At 42.7% G+C, this 22,665-nt stretch overlaps 2 protein-coding genes across 5 annotated transcripts in view; one reads left to right on the top strand and one right to left on the bottom strand.

The window, feature by feature from the left end:
- Positions 1-22,665, bottom strand: part of Nxpe4 (neurexophilin and PC-esterase domain family member 4) — a 250,204-nt gene that overhangs the window by 62,087 nt on the left and 165,452 nt on the right. The gene's annotated exons all lie outside the window — the stretch shown is intronic.
- On the top strand, positions 95-22,204 carry LOC110302169 (NXPE family member 2). Of its 2 annotated transcripts, XM_029481159.2 has the most exons (6): positions 95-227; positions 9,204-9,303; positions 13,324-14,054; positions 17,019-17,080; positions 19,386-19,604; positions 20,185-22,204. In XM_029481159.2, the coding sequence occupies exons 1-6, from the start codon at positions 205-207 to the stop codon at positions 20,718-20,720; spliced, it is 1,671 nt and encodes a 556-aa protein (XP_029337019.1). In that variant the 5' UTR covers positions 95-204; the 3' UTR covers positions 20,721-22,204. The 2 variants fall into 2 exon arrangements, with proteins under 2 accessions (XP_029337019.1, XP_029337018.1); XM_029481158.2 differs by lacking the exon at positions 95-227 and having other exon boundaries at positions 9,178-9,303.

Raw genomic sequence — 22,665 nt, 5'->3', positions numbered from 1 at the left:
AGGAGGGAGGGAGGAGGTTCCTGTGCCGTGCCTGGTGAGTGTGAGCAAGGCCAGGCCAGTGAGCAGCAGCAGGGGGGGGGGAGCCGGCGCATGCCAGAGGAGCAGCAGGGCTTATCAGAAGCACCAGGCAGGGTCCCTTCCATCTGGGTTTAAGGTTGCTGGAACGGTGGCGCTGGACCGGGACAGGATCTCTTATTTGAAATTATGTGGCACCATGGTCGTTCCTGGTTCGTATGTTTTGTTTTGTTTTTCAGCAATTCCCAGGCGTCTTTTCTGACCAGTTCTAGGGCCCTTAAGTAAGCTAGCAGGGGTTTGGAAAAAAGGAACATCAAGGTCAAACATTTTCCTGCTTCTGATAAGGGGGGTGGTCCCCCACAGAGGAGTTTAAAGGGTGTAAGTTTACATTTTCCTGGGGTGTTCTGTACTCGGAACAAGGTGAAGGGAAGGAGAGCTGTCCAATCTTTTCCGCCGGTCTCTAAAGCCAATTTAGTTAAGATTTCTTTTAATGTTCTATTTACCCACTTTACCTGTCCTGAACTCTGGGGTCTATAAACACAATGTAACTTCTAATCTATCCCCAACTGTCTGGCTAACCCTTGGCTTACCTGGGCAATGAAGGAGGGGCCGTTGTCTGACGAAAGTACCTTAGGAATGCCAAATCTTGGGAAAATTTCCTCTAATATCTTCTTTGCCACAACATTGGTGGTCTCCTTCTTAGTGGGGAAGGCTTTGACCCACCCTGAAAAAGTGACTATAAAACCTAATAGATATTTATTACTGTACTTGACTGGTTTAACTTTAGTAAAATCTACTTTCTAGTATGCCCCTGGCCGGTCACCTCTTAGCCGCCTTCCAAGGGCATTCTTGTGGTGCCCAGCATTGGTGAGGGCACAGGCTTGACATTTATTAGCAATCTTCTGGGCAATGCCGGACAGTTTTATAACATAGTAGTTTGAGTTCTTAACAATTTCTTTGAGCTTCTTATTTCCCAAGTGCGTGAGCCGGTATAGATTGGCTACATATTGTTGCCCTTCTCTGGTGGGCAGGACCGAGCGACCATCTTGAGTCTTAGCCACTCCCTGGGGAATATACCTACATATCTCAGGTATTTTGCCTGTTAGTTCCTGATCTTCTGGAGTATAGTCAAAGCCTGTGTCTTTGAGTTCATAATGGTCCTTAAGTTCTTATTTTTTTTTTCTAGCTATGAGGATCATAGCTCTTTGGGCTGCCTGTTTGGCAGCCAGGTCAGCCATCTGATTTCCCTTTGTTATGGCATCATGGCCTTTCTGGTGACCAAGGCAATGCATGATGGACAGTTTTTTTGGCAAGTGTATGGCTTCCAATAGGCTCAAGATTTCTTCTTTATTTTTAATATCTTTCCCAGCAGATGTGAGTAGTCCCCATTGCCTATAGATCGTCCCATGTATGTGAGCAGTGGCGAAAGCATACCTGCTGTCTGTGTAGATATTGATGTTCTTCTCTTTGGCCAGCTGCAAGGCTTGGGTCAGTGTGATTAGCTCTGCTCTCTGGGCTGTCGTCCCTTCAGGCAAGCTGCTGGCCCAGATGGTTTGTTTTCCATTGACCACTGCTGCCTCAGTTTTTCGCTTACCTTTAACCAAAAAGCTGCTATCATCCGTGCACCAGTTGGGGCAGTCTGGCCATTGGCTGGTCAGTGAGGTCTTTCTTAGTTCCGGTTTCTTCTGCCAGGATGTCCATATACTGGTGCACTGGTAGGGAGTCGTCGGCTTCTGGCAGCAAGGTGGCAGAATTCAGGATAGCAGGGGGTGCAAACTGCACTCTCTCAGTCAGTATGAGGCTCTGATAATGGGTCATGTGAGCATTAGTCATTCAGCGATCAGGTGGTTGTCTAACAATGCTTTCTAAGGCACGGGGGACTACCACTATAGTTCGTTGACCTAGAGTCAGTTTGTCAGCATCTTTGAGAAGTAATGTCACAGCAGCGATAGCTTTTAAGCAAGACGGCCATCCACTGGCCAATGGGTCTAAGTTTTTTGACAAGTAGGCCACATGTCGTTTCTATGGCCCCAGAGCTTGGGTCAGGACCCTTCTCGCTATTCCTGCTCTTTTGTCTGCTTTGAGGTTGTTGGGATGGGGATTTGAGTCACAGTCTTTCCGAGCTTCTGTCAGTCACTGTTTCCCTCCCCTGAGAGTATAACCCAAATAGGTTACTTCTGTCTGGCAAAGCTGTGCTTTCTTAGCAGATGCCTTGTATCCCAACTTACTCAATTCTGCCAGTAATTTTTTTAGTTCCCAGTCTGCACTCTTGCTCGGTGGTGGCAGCAAGAATCAGGTCATCAACATACTGAAGGAGAGAAATTTGGGGGTTTTCTGACCTGAACAGCGCCACATCCCGGTGGAGGGCCTCATCAAAGAGAGTAGGAGAGTTCTTGAATCCTTGAGGCAAATGTGTCTAAGTTAGTTGTCCAGCCTGTCCCGAATCTGGGTCTCTCCACTCGAAAGCAAAGATTACCTGACTCATGGGATGTAGTTTTAGGCAGAAGAATGCATCCTTCAGGTCCAGTACCGTATACCATTGTCTGTCAGGGTGGAGAGAACTGAGTAGATTGTAGGGGTTAGGGGGAGTAGGATGAATATCTCATACTCTTTTGTTTACTTCTCTTAAGTCTTGTACTGGCCAATAATCATTACTGCCTGGCTTTTTAACTGGTAGCAACGGAGTATTCTAGAGAAACTGACAAGGGACCAAAACACCTAGTTCTAAGAGTCTTTGAATGTGAGGTCTGATGCCCTCTCGGGCCTCTTTGCTCATGGGGTATTGTCGTACCCCGATAGGAGTTGCACCAGTTTTCAGCGTCACAATGATGGGGGGCACCCTCTTTGCCTCTCCCATACCTCTAGTCTCTGCCCAGACTTGAGGATATCTCTCTAACAAGGTCCCTTCTAGTACTTTTTTCGATGGGGCTTGAGGCTCATGTAATCTATATTCTTCTTCTAATTTTAAAGCTAAAATTATAGAGATAGGGGCTTGCCAAGAGACTGAAGTTCCTTCCAAAGAGAAGCTTATTTGGGCTTTTAATTTTGATAGTAAGTCTCTCCCCAACAATGGGGTGGGACATTTAGGAATGACGAGGAAGGAATGAGTTACTTGGCTTCTTCTCAAATTAACTTTCCTATCAGTGGTCCAAGAGTATGGTTTCTGACCAGTAGCCCCGATTACTATGGTTTTCTTGTTCCTCAATTTCCCCAGTGGCTCTTTCAGGACTGAAAACTCTGCTCCAGTATCAACAAGGAAATCCGTGGGGGGTCCCCTCTACAGTTAAGGTTACCCTAGGCTTGGGGAGAGGGTCCGAGCCCCATCTCCCCTAGTCATCATCTTCTAGGGTAAGGACCTTGGGCGGTCTGGTATCTGTCTCTTTTTGGGGGCAGTCTCTTGCCCAGTGTCCCTCTTTTTTTTTTTTTTTTTTAACAGTACGCACATTGGTCCTCATCTAGAGGTGGTTGTGAAGGTCTTCTGGAGGTCTGAGGTCTTTTCGGCCCTGTGTTGCCCAGGTACCCTGTCTGCCTACTTCCTCTCTGCCTACTTCCTCTACCTTTTTTTTTATAAACTTCCTTATCACCTGCGAATTTAGCCACAACCCTAGTTAAATTTCTTTCCAGTCTTCTATCTCGTCTACTTTTTCTTTTCTCATCCTCTCTCTTTTCTCTTTCTCTTTTTTCTTCTTTAGTCTCTCTCTTATGGTACCCTTTTTCTGCCTCTTTAACCAGATCTTGCAAAGATAATGTTTGCAGACTCTTTAGATGCTGTAACCTTCTCCTAATGTCAGAAGCAGACTGCCCGATGAAAGCCATGGCCACTGCCACCTTGCTGGCCCTCTGATGTAGGGTCAAAGGGAGTGTAACGCCTGTATGCTTCTAAGAGGCACTCCAAAAACACTGCTGGGGGCTCCTTTTCCTCTTGTAGGATCTCTCTTACCTTGGCCAAATTGGTGGGGCACTTGCCAGCTTCCTTCAGTCCTGCTACCAGAGCCCGGCAGAAAACTGTCAACCGCTCCCTACCTTCAGGCCTGTTAGGGTCCCAGTCAGGACGTGTCAGAGGGAAGCCTGCATCTATTTCATTCGGAAGTTGTGTTGGCCGTCCATTGGCCCCCAGCATGTTCTTTCTTGCCTCCAGCAGAATCCTTTCCTTCTCCTCTGTGGTGAAAAGAACCTGTAAAAGCTGCTGACAGTCATCCCAAGTGGGCTGATGAGAGAACATGAGAGATTCCATTAGATTAGTAAGGCTAGAGGGGTTTTCAGAGAAGGGGGCATGATTTGCCTTCTAATTATAGAGATCAGAGGAGGAAAAAGGCCAGTACTGAAGGGGCTGCAGTTGTCCAGGGTCCGCTGGAGGAGGGCCATAAGTACGTAAAGGCAGCACGGTGGTTGAGTCTGGTCCCTCTGGGCTGCTAGGGTTCCAGCAGCTGGTCCCTCCCCGCTCCCTCTCCATAGAGCAGAAAGTTCTCCAAAATTTTTCTGACATCTACAGACAGATTGTGAGTCTTAGTCTTAATTTCAGTCCAATGCTCAAGAGTCAGTCCAAGGGGAGTGCTACTAGTCTGTCCCATCGTCAGAGTCACATACAGGGAAACAAACAATATATACACACAAAAAGACTATGATAACTGAGATAAGGACCCAAACAGAAAGCCGAGTGAGCACACTCTCACTTGGCACCCAGTAACAGAAACAGACGGCTATGTGAGCACACTCCCACTTGGCCCCCGATGGGAGATCTCCCGGCGTCCCTGGAACTCCCTCAGACCTCCTGGGACGTCTCCCAGGGTGGCAGCTGGTTACTACTGACACATCTATCAGTAACCCTCCCCTCCATCCCAGACAGGGAGTTCGTTGCTCTCATGAGCGCGGATGACTACAAACCAAGAATACCGAATTTAAATACAGCCGGCAGACAAAGATATAGACAAAGATATAGACAAAGATATAGACAAAGATAGGATCCTACCTCCAAGCGGGGTCTCTGAGAACTGGGGTAGGCCACAAATCCTGGTGGACGAGCTCCCACATGTAAGATCCCCGATGCTGGGCCTCTGCTCAAGTCCTGGGATGAGCTGGCCAGCACCCCAGTGTCCCGAGAGAAAACCACACCTGATGCAAACTGCAAGAGGTTTTATTATCAGCTAGCTGAGGACTAAGTCCCTCTGCCATGCAGGGCAGGGGAGTTCGACCCCGAGTGGTGACAATAGGGGGCTTTTAACAGCTAGCTGAGGAATTGGGAGGAGTTGGGAGGATTTGGGAGGAGAGTTGGCTACAGCTCCTTTCTGGTGGTGGTGGGGAGTGAGCTGCAGCCTCCTCTCCTCCATGTTCTTGGCACAGGAAGGCAGGCATCTCTGGTTGTACAGTATAGAAACAAAAAGGTCTTTTGCTGGCTATAGAGAACAAAGAGCTTTTTTCTAGCTGTATTTTTAAAGATTGGGTAAAACAAGCTTGGGGAACATCCAGGGGCTTTACCTTCCAGGGAGAAACGCTCTAAGTTGGGGTCTCACATTTCCTGCTCCTGTTTGTGGGAGCTATTATACTAATGCCACTGAAGACCTCAGGTCCAAGCCTGAGTAGTTCTAACAGCTTAAGCTTGGCCACCCATTCCCAACAGACCAATTACAGAGGGTGATAATGAGATGCAGAGAAAGGAGGTCTATTCGACCATCGTAATTTAACTAATTAATCATAAAAGAAAAGGACATTTCAGCAGATATAATGAAACACCACAGGAGAGATTATTGTAAATAGCTGTACGTCAGCACGTTTGATATTGTCTAAGAAATGGACAAAGTTCTAGAAACACACAAATAACCCAGACCAAATCATGAATCAGAAAGTCTGAATAGAGCCACACTAGGTGAGAAGCTTACATGGGAATGAAAACCCTCCCAGCAGGGCTGGAGAGATGGCTCAATAGGACTTGCTGCTCCTCCAGAGACTTGTTTGATTCCCAGGACCCACACAGTAACTCATCCATTTGTAACTCTAGTTCCGGGGACTGGATCCTTCCTTCTGGCCTTTGTGGGTACTATATACATGTGGAGCCCAGACATGCATGCAAAACATACCCATAGAAAACAAATAAAATAATAAAAAACTCAGCCAAGACAAGCCTAGGATTAAATGGTTTCATCGATAAATTCTGCCAAAGATTAGGAAAGAAATAATGTCAAACAACCGATGAAGAGATATGGCTAAAGATTGTCCCTGTGTCACAAAGGCTTTCGTAAGGACAGGAAGGAAGGAGACTTCTATTCATGTGCAAGTAGGAATGCAGTATGGCAGTTTGCCAGAAAATGAGAAGCAACTACCTTATGACCCAGCGATTGAGCTGCTTAGTACGTATGCAAAGGCATTACAGGTGTTACACCTAGGAGATGTTTGTCTTCTCATGCTCACTGCAGTCGAGGAAGCTAAACTATGAAAATCACATAGGGGCCTGTGTGAGCACCATAGAATGTACTTATACACAGTAAGATAGATACGGCATCACCAGATGATAGTCTTATGGTACCACCACTGGGAGCTGTACTACAGAGTTCATTCACCCTGAAACCTTGAGAATAGGTCTTATCACACCAATAAAATGTAATTGAGAAATGTTCTTATCATATTAATAAAATGAACTATGAGACTGTCTTAATTTTACTTTCGCGTTTATTTAGTCATAGATATATATATACGTATATATATGCATATAGATCATAGCATCATTTTATACAATGTAAATATATAATCTTTGTCAACTGTACTGTAATGAGGCTGGCAATAAGAGCCCTGTGGCTGCTACCATATAGCTATACTTCACTTAAACGTGATTTATGTTCTGAGAAGCATGTGACTGTCACTGTGTGAACATCATAGTATGTCCACAGTAAGACAGGCACGACCTCACCAGATGATATAGTCTTATGATTGGAAGCTGTTGACTGGCGTGGCAGTGTAAGGTGGTGTATGGTTGTAGTTCCCATACTTCATAAAGCACACAACAGTGGATGAGAACATGGATGGGGAGAGTTGGCAGGATTGACAGCTTTTCTTCATTTCCCCAAATTATCTTCTAAACCTCTATGCATGTTTTCAGTGTGCTGTGACCATAGCCCCTGATGCATATACGGTCACACGGTCACGTGCCTAGAAGAACTAGCATAGTTGTAAATGAACACATGCTATATGCATTTATATCTATATGTATATGTTCGATACATGCAGGCATGTATATAACTGTATCTAGATCTGTATCTTTATACAAAGAGATTTACATGTGCATCGTCCTCTTAAAGAGCATAGAGTGTATCCACATTTGGTCCCATGTCCTGTGGTGGTACAATGTCCCCTGACAGGTAGCTCTCTCTGTGGCTGCTTAGCATTCCTGGGGCCGTGTCACCTCTGCCTGCCGCAGTTGTCACATCACACAGGTTACGGTGAGATTGGGATCTGTGGACGCTCTACTTGTGGCCTCAGATTTTATTGAAATTGTTGGAATGTTTGAGGCATCTATAAAAGTTTAGAAGGAAGAAGCTCACAAAGAAAGTTCTTGAAGTCCTGCCAGGAATGAGGCGCATAACTCCGAAGCAGTCCTGTGGTCCAGGGCTTGCTTTGTCTTCTTCCCAGTAGTTCAGATACTTTTGCTGTCTTGGAGGTAGGGACTACAGACTGACTGGATGGTTGGAAAAAACCTGAGGTGGAGTGGTGGGGTAGGGGAGCACTATCAGAAGCAGCGGTGGGGTGAGGTGGAGCACTATCATAAGCAGCAGTGGGATGGGGTGAGGTGGAGCACCATCAGAAGCAGCGGTGGGGTGAGGTGGAGCACTATCATAAGCAGCAGTGGGATGGGGTGAGGTGGAGCACCATCAGAAGCAGCGGTGGGGTGGGGTGGAGCACTATCATAAGCAGCAGTGGGATGGGGTGAGGTGGAGCACCATCAGAAGCAGTGGTGGGTGGCGGTGGGGGGGGGAACACTATCAGTCATAAGCATGGAAAGTCTGTCTGGAAGTAACGAAAAGCTGGCCCCCCATATCCTGCCATCACGACCTCTCTAAAAGCCAACTCCAGAGCTTCCTCCTGATTCGTGGTGAACAGGAACAGGCTACTAAGGTTGGTGATCTTTGCAATGGCACCGTGCCTACAAATCGAAGGTCAGCTTTTGATCTTTGAAGCTTTATATAGAAACCCCAACGCTGAAAGAAATGTAAGGAGCCCGTGCACCGAGGAGCCTCTCTAGATAGCTCTAAGTGCTGGAGGAGAGCATGAGACCATGAGGAGGATGCTTAGTCATAGGTACGTAGTTTCTGATCTTCCCGACTGGCTTTGCTACGGGGGCCAGCGGGAGGGCTTCAGACTAGCTGGGGCTTTGCTGCAGGGGATTGCAAAGTTATGTGAGATGGGCTTGAAAATACCTTAAAGTAGGAAAGAACGACACGGGACCATGTAGCCAGGGAAAACTATTGCTTCATGTATAGTAAGGTTAAGTGTTGACTTACGCTAACTCTGTATGAATAATATGTGTATGTATGTGGAGACGTGTTGAGTGGAGGTCCTCCAGCCACTGTGACTCCAGAAAAACAAAAAACAAAACAACAACAACAACAACAACAAATCTTTTGAGGAACACTGTTGGAATTTAGTTCCTTGCTTTTTTCGAGATTGTGAGTTAAAAAAAAAAAAGTCAGATGCAAACTTAGGCCATTCAACACTGAGTTTTTCTGAAACTGCTGTTATTTGGGAGAAATGGTTGATCAGCTATTGTGATATAAAAAGATATAACCTGGGGTGGAAGGAAGCTGCTTTTTAAATGGAATAAATAAACGAGAGGTTGATTACTGTACCAGGGAGACGCTCATCAGATGAGCAGGACCATGGGAGAATTTCAGGGAAGGAGATTCTCTGTGTAAATAATTGCAGCTTGATCTGACCGGCCACACAAAGTCCTGACTACAAGAAAACCTTCCAGATCTGTGCTGGCACAGCCCAGTAATCTCCCAACCTCTTTCGTTCCCTTGCCTCAAGGAAAAGTTCCCTATCTGATTTTCAATAGTGACTTGGCAAAATCCCAAGAGATCCCACTCTGAAACAACAGATGAGCACAGGAGGCTCTCAGTGGAGCCAGGCCGTTTTTTGTTTTTTGTTTTTGTTTGTTTTTTTCTTTAACCTGCGATGATTTCTCTTCTCCTCACTCCTAGGATACTGTTTCCAAATGCCTCAGCTCGGAAACTGTTCCTGATAGTGTTAATTATCTTTGTTTTCTGGGTTGTCTTCATGGCTTCAAAAGACCACACAGAGGTAAGAATTGTTTCCTTGTCCTTAATTTCCCGGGGAGGATCAGAGTGGCTTCACTTGAAAGCTACCCTTCCTAAACGCAAAAAGTAAAATGTTAGTTTGAGAGCTCTCTACAGACTAGACTGTGTCAAAATACACACTTCACCCACAATACACACTTCCTCTGCTCCCTACAGGATCTCAGGCGGGGAGCTCACACGAGTCCTAGCTTCAGAAAACCAAAGCAAAGTAGGCAAGATAAGATGCTCACCCAGCAGAGCAGAGCAGAGCAGAGCAGGCCAGGGCAGAGTGGCTAAGAAGGAGTCAAAGAACCTCATAAGCATGCATTAGGGTCAGTGCTTGTGTGGCTCACTTGTAAAGATACTGGAAGCAGGAACAGGAGCGGGGTAGGGGGATAGTGTGGGGATGGGGGTAGGGACAGGGCAGGGGGAGGGAAGGAGCATGAGTTGGGGCTTTATCCTGCTGCCTCTTACGGCTCAATTCTTTTTAGCGACTTCTTTTCAGAAAAAGCCAGGATTCTTGACTTTGCAGCAGAAAAGAATTTTGGAATGAGTCATTAGAAAACAGAATGGGGTTTCAGCAATTACTAGAAAGAGAGGGATGGCTAAGTGTGGGCAGTCAGCTTCTCAAGAGGGAGTCCTCCTGAGCTAAGGTTGAAATGAGTTTGTTAGAATGTATGGTTTACACTTCTTTACTTGGGTATGAAGTTTGAATCTGATCCGTTGTCAAAGGATATCAGACTATGTGAACTGTAATATTATGCTTCTCATATCTTTAGACTTGAAAATCGAACAGAACAACAACAACAACAACAAAAAAACAAACAAAAAAAACCACCATAATCTCCTTGACTTCGGTTTAAGTCTTCAAGGTGGAAACATTGTTCAGTCTCCCTAGTCTGAAACCATCAGCAACCAAGACAGATTCCATTTGACTTCCCAGGTCTGCTCCCAGGCTTCTTGCAGCGTCTCTGAGCAGACCCTTCTCTGAGCAGACCCACCAGGACAGTTTTCTCCCAGTTCCCCCAGATCCCTAAATGTTGTCCAATGCAATCTGCTAAATCTGCTAATAACCCTCACCTGTACTTCAACACACTCAGTCCTTCTCCACGAGTACATTAATGACTCCAACACTACTTTCTGATTCAAGGAAACTTCTGAATAAAAGTGTCAGAGTGGTTAAAGAATTTTCCGGAAGGGTAGGATGGTGAATTAGTCTTCCTGATGGGGCTTTCCCTTCCTTATGGGCTCAGGATTCGCTTAGTGCAAGGAGGAAAGATTGCCTAGGATAAAGTGCCATTGTTCACTGGCCTCTCCTAACAGGAACTGAGTATCAAAAGCCCAGGAGCCTTCAGGCAAATGATCTGAGCTGGGCCACCAATTTTGTAGTCAAAGGCAGAGGATTTGCACATCTGTAAGTCCAAAACCATAAAGAAAGAAAGTAAATGAAGAGCTATTTGCAGCAGATAAGGAAAGTACCAAGCTATTTGGAAAGCAATGTTCTCTCTAAATAAAGTAAGCCTGAGAATTTTATATGGGAGCCATAAACGCAGTCTTATAGGAAAGTGGCAGGTAAGGCTGGACACATTTCTGAATATGCTCATTTACAGATCGAGTCCAGAAAGGAACATGTATTGGTAGGCTTAGCTCAAGGCTTCCTCAAAAGACCAGAGGGCTGGGGAAATGATTCAGTTGGTAAAGTGTTTGCCATGTAAACATGAAGACCTGAGTTTGGTTCCTCAACAGTCATTAAAAAAAAAAAAAAAAAAAAAAAGGCAAAGCAGGGCGTGTGGTAGCATCCATTTGTAATCCCAGAGCTGGAGAGGACAGGAGGATGCCTGGGACTATAAAATTTGTAAAGTATCATTGAAATCCCTGAACCTTCCAGAATAACAAAGTTGGAAGCATTTACACCTCTGCTCTCCAAATCTACCACAAAAGATGCTCATCAAAACAGAACAGAGAGTCCAGAAACAAATCCATGCAATTATTGCCAGTTGTTCTACTACAAAATGCCAAGAATATACAGTGGAAGAAGGGTAGTCTAAGAAATTGTATTGGGAAAACTGAAAATCTAGGCATAAGAATATAAGTGACCCCTTTCAATATCATGCATAAAATTCATGCAAGAGGAGGCAAAGAGGCAAAGTTTGGAATTACCGAATGTTAGAAGCAAACAAGGGTAGTTTCTTGACACTGCTATTGGCAAAGATTTTTGTCTAAAAGTCCAAAGGGATGTGAAAAGCTAAGACAAATGGGACTGCATCCTAAACCCATGTGGCCAAGAAAACAATCTACAGAGGAAGGAAGCAGCAAACCACATGGGAAGACATTTGCAAGCTGTACATTGGATAAAGGGGTCCATATTGTATAAAAAAACTCAAAACTCAGTGGTAAGAAAGTAAACCACACTACTAGAAAATACACAGAGGGTTGGAATAGATCATTTTCAGAGAGAGAAATATGAATGATCAATAGGCATATAAACCCTCAACATAGTTAATCATCAGAGAGACATCAATTAATGTTGAGACTACTAAAACGCAAAACTCAAATAACCACGTGGACAAACACAAGTAGATTTCTGAACCTGGCCCCTCTGCACCATTTTAACTTGCTGGGTAAATGTAGGCCTCTGTAGGCAGGGGAGGCTTGAGAGACTTGAAAGGATTTGAAACTGGGAGGTCCATTTCCTCCTAATTCATCATTCAGATACTTAAAATGGCATTTATTGACTGGCAAGTAAATAGTTCATTTAATTAAATCTTTCTTTTGGTATTCTAGAAAAAGGTCATTAGCTAAAACTCTTCTGATTTGTTTACTACAGTGACCAATGAGACAGGTGTAACATGAAGGTTAGTTTTATATGTTGTTGGTGACAATTTAAAATCTTTTTTTTTTTTTTTCCAGACTGGGTTTCTCTGTGTATGTAGTCCTGGCTGTCCTGGAACTCAGAAATCCACTACCTCTGTGTAATCAAGTGCTGGGATTAAAGGCATGGGCCACCACTGCCTGGTGACAATTTAAAATTTATCTTTGAACATATTTGGCAGCTGGGCATGATGGCACATGCCTTTAATTGCAGTACTTGGGAGGCAGCAGCAGGCAGATCTCTGTGAGTTTAAGACCAACCTGGTCTACACAAGGAGTTCCAGTATATCCAGGGCTATAGAGAGAGACCCTGTCACAGAAAGGAAGGAAGAAAGAAAAAAATAAAAGAAGACAGGAAGGAAGGATGAACACACATACTTGGCAGTCAAAATATCATCTTTTTGACTGGTTGGCACTTACTCCAGTAATGTATGATTGGGTAATTTCATACCCAGGACTCTACCATAAAGAGGTAATTCTATACATGAAAAATTGAGAAACATCCAAGTGTTATATAAAATAACTAGCTGATACAACCGGTTGTCTAATATCGTAGGACTCATGGTCCATGGTGTTTGCCTGATGGGATATGCCAAACTCACTAAAAATAAAGATCACAAAAATTATTTAACAAGCTTTAAGTAGTTATAGTCTATAGTAGAGTTGCAAAAAATGTTAAAACTATGTTTGCTATAATTACAATGTAGTAAAAATACAAATGAAATGCAATGCATGGAACATGAAATATATAGCACTATAAAATAGAATTTAGGTCAGATCTTAATTTTAAATATTTGCTTTGTTTTCCAGATTTTGTATATTTACATGATTTTCATTAAAAAAAGAAGATAGATGAAAGGATGAGAAGGTGAACAAAATTAGACTCAATAATAAAACACATACCCACACACCCACACACACGCACACACACACACAATTTTAAGGCAATGATTCCTAAGGAAACTATCTGCTAGCAGTAGTAGACATACTACATGGAAATCAATCCCTCTCATTCCATAACAGAAAACTAATGCAAACTAGTGTCTAATGTAATTTCATTCTACTAAAAGGCATAAAATGGGTCATGCTAGTTTATAGTGAAAGCAAGCTCTCTTAACTGCTGTTAGTAAATGTGTCCTTTTCAATACTTCAGTTTACGGTTCACTTAAACAACCCCATCATTCTGAGACGATGGAGCATCTTCAAGGAGTTCTTGCACTCGGAAGAGCTTAAGAACACACCAGCCTCCGTAGAGGCAGAGCTGGCAGTCACAGCAATCCTGGAGAAGCTAAACCAGCAGATCCCACCCAGACCTTTCCACAACCATAGCAGCACCACCAGCGCCAAACAGAGCACAGCCACCATTCACAACCCTCAGCGTACCTACTGCGTAGGAGACCAGCTGAATGTCTTACTGGTGGCCAAGGACTATTTTGGTAACAGGAAGGAGTATGGTGGGGATTTCCTAAGAGCCAGGATATTCTCCCCAGCCCTGAAGGCAGGCACTTCTGGAAAGGTGACAGACTTCAACAATGGCACCTACCTCATCAGCTTCACTCTATTCTGGGAGGGCCCGGTCTCGCTGTCTATCCTGCTCATGCACCCCAGTGAAGGGGTGTCAGCTCTCTGGAGAGCAAGGAACCAAGGCTATGACAAAATTATCTTCACTGGCCAGTTTCTTAATGGCACCTCCCCTGTCCTCACTGAATGCGGCCTCACCTTAAACACAAGTATGGAGCTGTGTCAATATCTGGATGCTCGAGATCACGAAGCCTTCTACTGCTTGAAGCTTCCGGGTGTTCCCTGTGAGGCCCTGACCCACATGACAAGCAAGAACAGTAACATCTCCTACCTCAGCCTTAAGGAGAAGCTCCTTTTCCAGAGGTAAACACGAGCTTCAAATTCATTAAGGACTACAGGAAGGTAGACTTCATTAGCACTGACTCACCAAGCTGTCAGGTCAGTTTTGATTGAGTTATAGTTAGGTCCATCCTCCAGAGGTAGCTCAGCTGGCATTCGGGGTGACCACTGGGACTGCTGGCTAAAAGGCATGCAGCCACGGTGACCTGCCTTACACAGTATAGAGTCTGGTTTCCTACTGTGCATGGTGATTCCAGATTCAATACTTCTTTTTTTATGAAGTGCCCTACACAGTATAGATGTCTAGTTTCCCACTGTGTATGGTGATTCCCGATTCAATACTTCTTTTTTATGAGCCAGTACTGCCTATAATGTATTCATGAAATACTGTCCCACATACTATTAACTAAATGAGTAGGATCATTCCTCTATCCCTATTCTATGCTTTAATCCAACCAATCGTCAACCCTTAGAAATTGTACCTCTGAACTCACTCACTTCTGTCTGTCACTGGTGTCTCTCATAGATGAGCTATCATCTGGCTTCTGTTAGACAGTACTAGTGATCTCAGGTGCTGCTGTCTGTCCTCACCCATGTTTCTTTCGATCTTTGCTCCACACCAAAGCATATATGTCTCCAAAATGCATAGTTGTTAATATATATGAACTTTTCCGTGTTTAAAACCATTCTTGTGACTGCACAGTTCTGAGGATGGAACTCAGACTCTAACCTGTTTACCAAGCATCTTGTTTCACACTCATGTTGCTCTGCTCTTTGTCAATCAAGCCGAACAACTATTTCATGAGTTGCCTTTGCAAGCCCTTGGGTCAGCTGTCATCCCGATGACTCCTTGGAAGAGCCTTCGGCTCCACAGCCCACTACTACTGCTGTTGGAAGGACTTATTTTTATGATGTGTCCAGGAGAGCAACTGGACAGAACAGCTCCCTGGAAATTCAAGTTCAAATCCAGTTCAAACACGGGCATGTAAGAGAGTAGTTCACAATTGACTCTCCCTCTGTATTAGACTCCACTTCTCCCACTCCCTCTCCTTCTCTTGGTTTCCTCCTGGAACGCTTTGTCCTATGGGTCCTATGGGTCCTATGTCCTAAAAGAGGCCTCCGGCATTTTCAGATATTTATTTTTAATTTGAAAAATAATGATAATGGGGCTGGAGAGATGGCTCAGTGGTTAAGAGCACTTAGTACTCTTCAAAGGACCCGGGTTCAATTCTTAGCACCCACATGGCGGCTTACAATAATCTACAACTCTAGATCGAGGGGATTCAATGTAATTTTCTAGCCTCCATGGGCATGTATATATATATATATATATATATATATATAGTCAAAACACACACACACATAATATAAAATAAAAATTAAAGTTACAAATAGAAATTTAAAAAGAGAAAGATGATCATAGGCATATAGAAAGAAGTCTCTTTTCTTGCAGTGACTATCTCTGAACCATCTATTATCCTCAGAGAATGGATCATTTATGGCTAATTTCTGTCCTTCTCACTGACCACATCTCCCCCTCTCTTAAGGTAGAATTCACCAAACGTGGATTGGAAGACACATCCTGACATCGTCTCCTGGTGAGGTGTCAGGAAAGCCAAAGTTCCCGAGTGGCTGGAAACTCTCTATGTAATATTACAGCACTTTTCTAAAACAATACACGCACACATAACTATAAATTGACACTAAAGTAAATACACTTACACAACCAATACATACTTTAATCCTATTTTTAAGACAGTTTCAAATTTGGCTTTTGGAACCAAATTGACAACGTGACCAGGTCCTATTACATTCAGCCTTACCTGGGTTAGATGGAGGAGACTAAATGCTAGACTGTCATACACACTTGGCCTGAAAGCCCCTTTCTTTGGATTATCAATCCTCTTTGGCGTTGCACAATATCTCCTTTCTCTTTCTCAGAGGTTTTCTGCAGAACTGGCTTTGCAGTTCATTCCTCTCCCTCAGCTCTAACTCTACGGAGTCCCACTTTCCTCCAGCCAGAATTCATTCTTAATCAAATAAGTCTGATTTCATACGATACAGTCACCAGTTGGGTTTTTAGAACTGATGTGCCTGGACGTGATACTTACCAGGCTAGACATTTGGAATATTATAGCACATGAGTGTGACCTCATTCCTACTCTCAAGGAGATATTCAACTATGAAAAACAGACTCCCAAAGGCCTTGGGGAAGCAGAAAGCTGGTGAGGACAAAGCTGGAGAGGTGGTTATGCATAGGAGGTGGTATGTGCCCTGGTGTTTATTCTGTAGGCCATTGAAGAAAAGTCATATAAGGGTTTTGTACAGAATAATGAAATAGGCTGGGCTCAAGCAGAGAACCAGAAAGATAATATAATAACCTAGGTTAGTGTTGTCAGAGTAATGAATGGCCTTGTAGCTTCCACTTCATCAAAGAAGTGGAAAAAAACAAGTTCTTGAATTTGATGTGAAACAACAGAATCAGAAAGTCTGGGAGCAAGGCTCTTCAATTAGAGAAGCATTCTCCCAGAAAAAAAAGCTTGGTGAGGTCCCAACTTACAGGTGGCAAAGGTAAAAGCAATAGCTGGCACATGACAATCCAACCCTGGGACACTGTGACATGACATTGTGCTCTACAAAGTTGCTGGGCCACATTTCTCACTTGGGAATCATGAAGCATCAGGTTGGATATGCCTGAGAGTTGAAAATGAAAGGATGAGTAGCCAACCAGATACACAGGAGCACAGGTAGATTTGGTTGATTGCATACGGAGGATACATGGCACCCTGGATTTCCAGATTCCCCCATCATATGTAGGGAAACCATTTTCTAAAATAGTGACCTATTTATTTTATCAGAATGCCTTAAGTGTATCAAAAATAACAACAACAACAGCATTCACAGTGTGCTTTAATCCATCTTATCCAGAGACTCATTCTTAATGATCTGGACAGATGTCAGGATAACTCATCTTCCCATTTCTTGAAGGTTCAACATAGGAGTTGAAGTGGTAAAGAATCTGTCCATCGTGGTCTCCCCGTGTAACAACAGTAAGTCTAGTATGCTCTTACTAGCCTATTAATGTAAATAGGTGCCTTACTTTCAGAAATATACATTCTATCTTAAACATTTTGACCTCTTATTTTCTGGGACAAATGAGATACCCTGGGTTCTAAAGAAGGGATTTTCTGCTTGGAAAGTATTTTAAAAAATTAAAAAAAATACATTTATTTTGCCTACCTGTATGTATGTGTATCATATGTGTGCAATGCTGAAGGGACTCAGAAGAGGACATCGGCTCTCTTAGAGCTAGAAGATGGTTGTGAGCTATTGTGTGGTTGCTGGAGTTGAACACTGGCCTTCTACAGGAGAAGCAAAGTCTCTTAACCACTCAGAAAGTATCTTCACAGTAATTTTCATCGTGAATAAGATAGCGAAATTTTAGGGAATTACAGCAACCCCTAATCAAAATGTTCAGGCTATATGTATTTACATTTGAGGGCTATCCTCCAAAATCAACAGTTGGGTGCTGGTACTATGCTAAAATATCTCCAAAGAGCTGAGAAAAAAAATAGACAACTTCTCCATTGCATTGTACTTTCCCTTTCAGTTAAACTATACCCGTTATGAGTCTATGACCTGGCAAATCTGTGACTCAGCTTTTTAACACATGGACTGTAGTGGCTGGTACAAATTTAGCATGCTTGTTAAGTGTTTTTGTTGCCCTGGAATTTGAGTGAACCTCAGAAAGTTAATTACTTCTATGCCAGTCAACAGGTACACATGGCCTCATTGCCCTTTCTTTTCATGCATTCAGCAAATTCAGAAAGGGAAGACTTATTGTATAAAAACTATTCTGCTAAACGCAGTGGAGGGCATAGATAGAAATAAGCCATGGGTCCTGCAGCTCAGTATGTGAGGAAGACAGATCCTTCTTCACTTGGGAAACCACTAGCCATGATCAACTTTTATACGAAAGACAGTTCTTCATCTCTTGAGGTGACTCAAGTTGTTATCACAGAGGAGATCACATTCTGTCTCTTGCCGATTTCTATTCAAGTTGGGAAGTTCTAACAAGATAATGCCAGGCTGTTGTTGCTATTCTCATCATCACTGTAATAACAATTATTAGAGTCACTAACATATCTACTATATGCAACTCAATATGGATGAATGCGAGTACTTAAATGCATTCTCTCAACCCCAAAGATGAAAATGTGCTTCTTAAGTAACAAATATGATGCTTCCTCTGTTGCTGTGACAAACACCGTGAGCAAAAGCAGCTTAGGAGAGGAAGGCTTATTTGGCTTATACTTCTAGTCCATCAAGGAGGGAAGCCAGGGCAGAAATTCAAGTAGGCCTCTGGAATGAGGCCTGCTTAATATTCTAAAAAGAGTTACCTCTGGCCAAAGAACTCACTTCTCAGTCAACAAAGTCCAGCAGGAGCTATGGAGAAATCTGCTTATTAGCTTGCTTTGCAGGCTCTTGCTTAGCTAGCTTTCTTATACAACCCAGGACCATATTTCAAGGGAATGGAGCCACCCACTGTGAGCTGGTCCCTCCTACATCACTTAATAATCAAGGGAATCCTACACAGACATGCCCACAGGACAAAATGACTCTGGTGCTCTTCAGCTGAGACTCCCCTTTTCAGATGATTGTACTCAGTGTCAAGTTGACACCTTCCTGGGTGGAGCACTCAGTATGGGTTGATGAAGACAGTTTGAGTTATGTCAGCCGTGGAGTGTTAAGAAAGGAGATCATGATCCCATTGCTTTTCTGTAGAAGTCAGAACACAGTGAGAATATCACGTTCAGTCTTAGACACAATAAAATATTTAAAGTGTTATTATTATTATTAACCAGGGAACACAATTTTAGCACAAAGAGTATAGGACTCTCATTTCCCAAGTGCACTTAAGCTCTTCCATGAGTCAACAGCTTGAGACTGGGGAGAGCTGACATTTCACCAAGGCCAGGGTAACTGCTGGAACATTCATCTGGACCATTGAGCCCTGTTTGCAGTTTCTTCCCCACGTGGTTAACTGTCCCACCCCTGAGGGCTCTGGGGACAAGGTAGATCCCAGGGAAATGCTGCAAAGGCTCAAGAGAGAACAGATCCCTGCTCTAAGAAGAGCTACCGGGTAAGAATATTTTATTCATCCCATGAACATGATTAATATTAATTAAATAAATATTTGTAGAAGGAAGGAAGGCAGACCTGGAGAAGAAAATGAGGATGGAAAAAAAAAAGGAGAGGAGAAGAGGGTAAGGGGACTAGCTTAAATATTTAAAATACTTTGTGATAATTTAAAAAAAAGTATTGATTCTGGGATTTTTATTGTTTTGTTGCTAGAGACCAAGAAGAAGAAGAAGAAGAAATGCCAGATTGGAATGGAGACCCCTTCCCCTGGTGGCTATACTTTGAAAGGAAGGTGGATAACAGCACATTGTGAACAGAATGAGTTCAGGGAGATAAGAGATATAAATAATTGCTTGGCAAGAAAACTGATTTATCTCATGGGTGACTCAACACTGCGCCAGTGGATTTACTACTTGCCCAAAGTTGTAAAAAGTATGTTTCAGTTTTAGTTTGAAACTATACTCGTGTTAGGGAGTTTTTAGTAATGATAATAATAATAATAATAATAATAATAATAAATAATTTGCTCTTATCTGATCTTTATTTTTTATTTTATTATATTTTTTTCTTTATGTGCATGGATGTTTTGCCTGTATGTACCATGTGCATTCAGTGCCCATAGAACCCAGAAGAGGTCATCAGATCCTGTGGAGCTAGAGTTATAGTTCCTAGCAACCATGTGGTTGCTGGGAATCTACCTTAGATCCTCTGGAAGAGCAGCCACTGCTTTTTACTGCTGAGCCATCTCTCTAGCCCTAGTCTTTAAGTTTTAATAAAAGCTATATTTTAGGTGTTTAATCAAAGGCACTAGCACTGTCTTTCCTATGTATGCATTTTAAGACAATTTTCAAAAATCTGTAAAGGTTCTAAGGATTTATATAAATCCACTGCCTTGTGTAAGTATCAATTCTTTAGTTAGAAGTCACCATGGCCAGAGTTTTACAGATTGCGTGCACTGTAAAATGATGCTATTTCTTTTAGTTAAAAGTTTTATTGGTTTGTTTCCTATCAGCCTTAAAATCTTTTGATCATCATGGAGCCGGGCCCTTTAAAACTCACATCCTTCTGGATACTGAACGACATACTTTGGTTCAGTGGAAAAAACACAGCCATCCCTTTGTTACTAAGAAGCTGTTCTCCGTGAAAGATGACAACTATATTCCTCGGGAAATTGACCAGGTGGCAGGAGACAGTGGTACAGCAATTGTCATTAGTTTTGGTCAACACTTCAGACCCTTTCCCATCAACGTTTTCATCCGTAGGGCCATCAATGTCAAAAACGCCATAGAGAGACTGTTCTTACGAAGCCCCGAGACCAAGGTGATAATTAAAACGGAAAACATCAGAGAAATAAATGAACATGTAGAGATATTCAGTGACTTCCATGGAAACATTCAGAACCTTATTATAAGGGACATTTTCAGGGACCTTAATGTGGGTATCATCGATGCCTGGGACATGACAGTTGCATATCGCAGTGAGGACGTCCATCCGCCTGAAAGCGTGATTGAAAGTCAGATTGGCATGTTCTTAAACTACATTTGCTAGAGAGTCTTAAGGTGGGGAAAACATCTCTAGCCTCCTTACCTCTCTTCTCTCTGATCTCATAGGTACTTGCATGCACAACACAATCTAACACATGAAAAAGCCAGTATTGAGAATTGTAGCTAAATGTATATACCATAAAACTTGCCGTTCAAATCACTTTTAATTCTGCCACTCAGTAGTGCTAACTGAGGTCCTATGTCACACCACCATTATCACAATCCATTTTTTGAACAGTTTTATTCATCCCAAATAGAAATATCAAACCCATTAAACTCCCACTCACCACTTCCTCTGAGTCTCAGACCATGGCATCTACAGCTATCCTTTCTGCCTCTATAAATGTGACTGTTCTAAACATCTCATATAAGTGAAATAATAAAAGTCGCTGAACTCGAGCCTGGCTTGTTTCACTTAGCACAATCTCTTTAAAGTCCACCCATGTCAAATGTATGAGAATGGCTTCCTTTTTAAAGAGTGAATATAACTTATTTCTCTGTATGTACTGTACTTTGCTTTTTGGTTTATTTGTTGATGAACATTTAGTTTGGTTTTGCCTTCTGAGCATTGTCTATCAGGGCTGTGGAGAGAGTTACACATTTAAAGGCTTCTTTCCTCTTCTAAGCTTGATGTTTAAATAGTAAATTATCATCAGCCATCTCTTACTTTTTAAATATTATTTAATTATTTATGTGTATGTGTGAGTGTCTGTCAATGAACGTCAGGTGTGTTTGACAGATGTCTTGCAGAGGCCAGAAGAGGGTTTCAGATCCTCTGGAGCTGGAATTAAGGGGTGGTTATGACTTGCCCAATGTGGGTTCTAGGAACTGAACTTGGGTCCTCTGGAAGTGTGGCCATCCCTCCAGCCAGCCAGCGCTCTCCTTACTTTAAAGGCATGTGCAGTCCAGAGACACATAGCTTTAATGATCTGCTCAGAGAAAAGATAATGCTTAGAAGAAAACTTCACAGAACCATAATAGCAGTGTTCTTGCTTAGAAAAATTCCTTAAGATTTGCTAACCAGTTGTTGCTTGGATTCCACTGTGATTCAGTGGCCACAGTCCAAAGTCCACAAACTCACTGTGTAAAATCAACTTCACATTATGAGACTATACAGACTTTAAGATTCTGATTCTAGGTGACCCAAGAAGTATGATACAAGAGTCTCTCCAAAAACCTCAGATAACTTCCTAAGCTCTTTAGAATCTTTCTCTTGATAGAAAATATAATTATTTATGTCTGAAGATTTGATATATTTTTATCAATAATAATTTCCATGTTTGGATCATGTTTTTGAGTGAAAGAATGTAAAATTATAATGTTATAACATTAATGCAATGGTCAGGTCGTACAGCTTTAGATTAGACTCTAAACAACCCAAAATAAAAATATAACAATTACCGGAGGATCCAGCAATACCTCTCCTGGGCATATATCCAGAAGATGTCCCAACCGGTAAAAAGGACACATGCTCCACTATGTTCATAGCAGCCCTATTTATAATAGCCAGAAGCTGGAAAGAACCCAGATGTCCCTCAACAGAGGAATGGATACAGAAATTATGGTACATTTACACAATGGAGTACTACTCAGCTATTAAAAAGAATGAATTTATGAAATTCCTAGCCAAATGGATGGACCTGGAGGGCATCATCTTGAGTGAAGTAACACAATCACAAAAGAACTCACACAATATGTATTTATTGATAAGTGGATATTAGCCCAAAACTTAGGATACCCAAGATATAAGATACAATTTGCTAAACGCATGAAACTCAAGAAGAATGAAGACCAAAGTGTGGACACTGTGCCCCTTCTTAGAATTGGGAACAAAACACCCAGGGAAGGAGTTACAGAGACAAAGTTCGTAGCTGTGATGAAAGGATGGACCATTTAGAGACTGTTGTATCCAGGGATCCGTCACATAATCAGCTTCTAAACGCTGACAC

The sequence above is a fragment of the Mus caroli genome, unplaced genomic scaffold (assembly GCF_978045245.1).
Source record: "Mus caroli unplaced genomic scaffold, Mus_caroli_1 scaffold_11, whole genome shotgun sequence".
NCBI classification, from domain to species: domain Eukaryota; kingdom Metazoa; phylum Chordata; class Mammalia; order Rodentia; family Muridae; genus Mus; species Mus caroli.
Note: the sequence above shows the minus strand (reverse complement) of the source record. Positions and strands in the feature narration are given on the sequence as shown.

What these genes read in the sequence shown, in the direction of transcription:
- LOC110302169 (XM_029481158.2), top strand. Translation starts at nt 9,178, where the DNA reads ATGATTTCTCTTCTCCTCACTCCTAGGATACTGTTTCCAAATGCCTCA. An exon ending in CTTCAAAAGACCACACAGAG is followed by an intron (nt 9,304 to 13,323) that starts GTAAGAATTGTT and finishes TCAATACTTCAG; the next exon opens with TTTACGGTTCACTTAAACAA. An exon ending in GGTCTCCCCGTGTAACAACA is followed by an intron (nt 17,081 to 19,385) that starts GTAAGTCTAGTA and finishes TTTTGTTGCTAG; the next exon opens with AGACCAAGAAGAAGAAGAAG.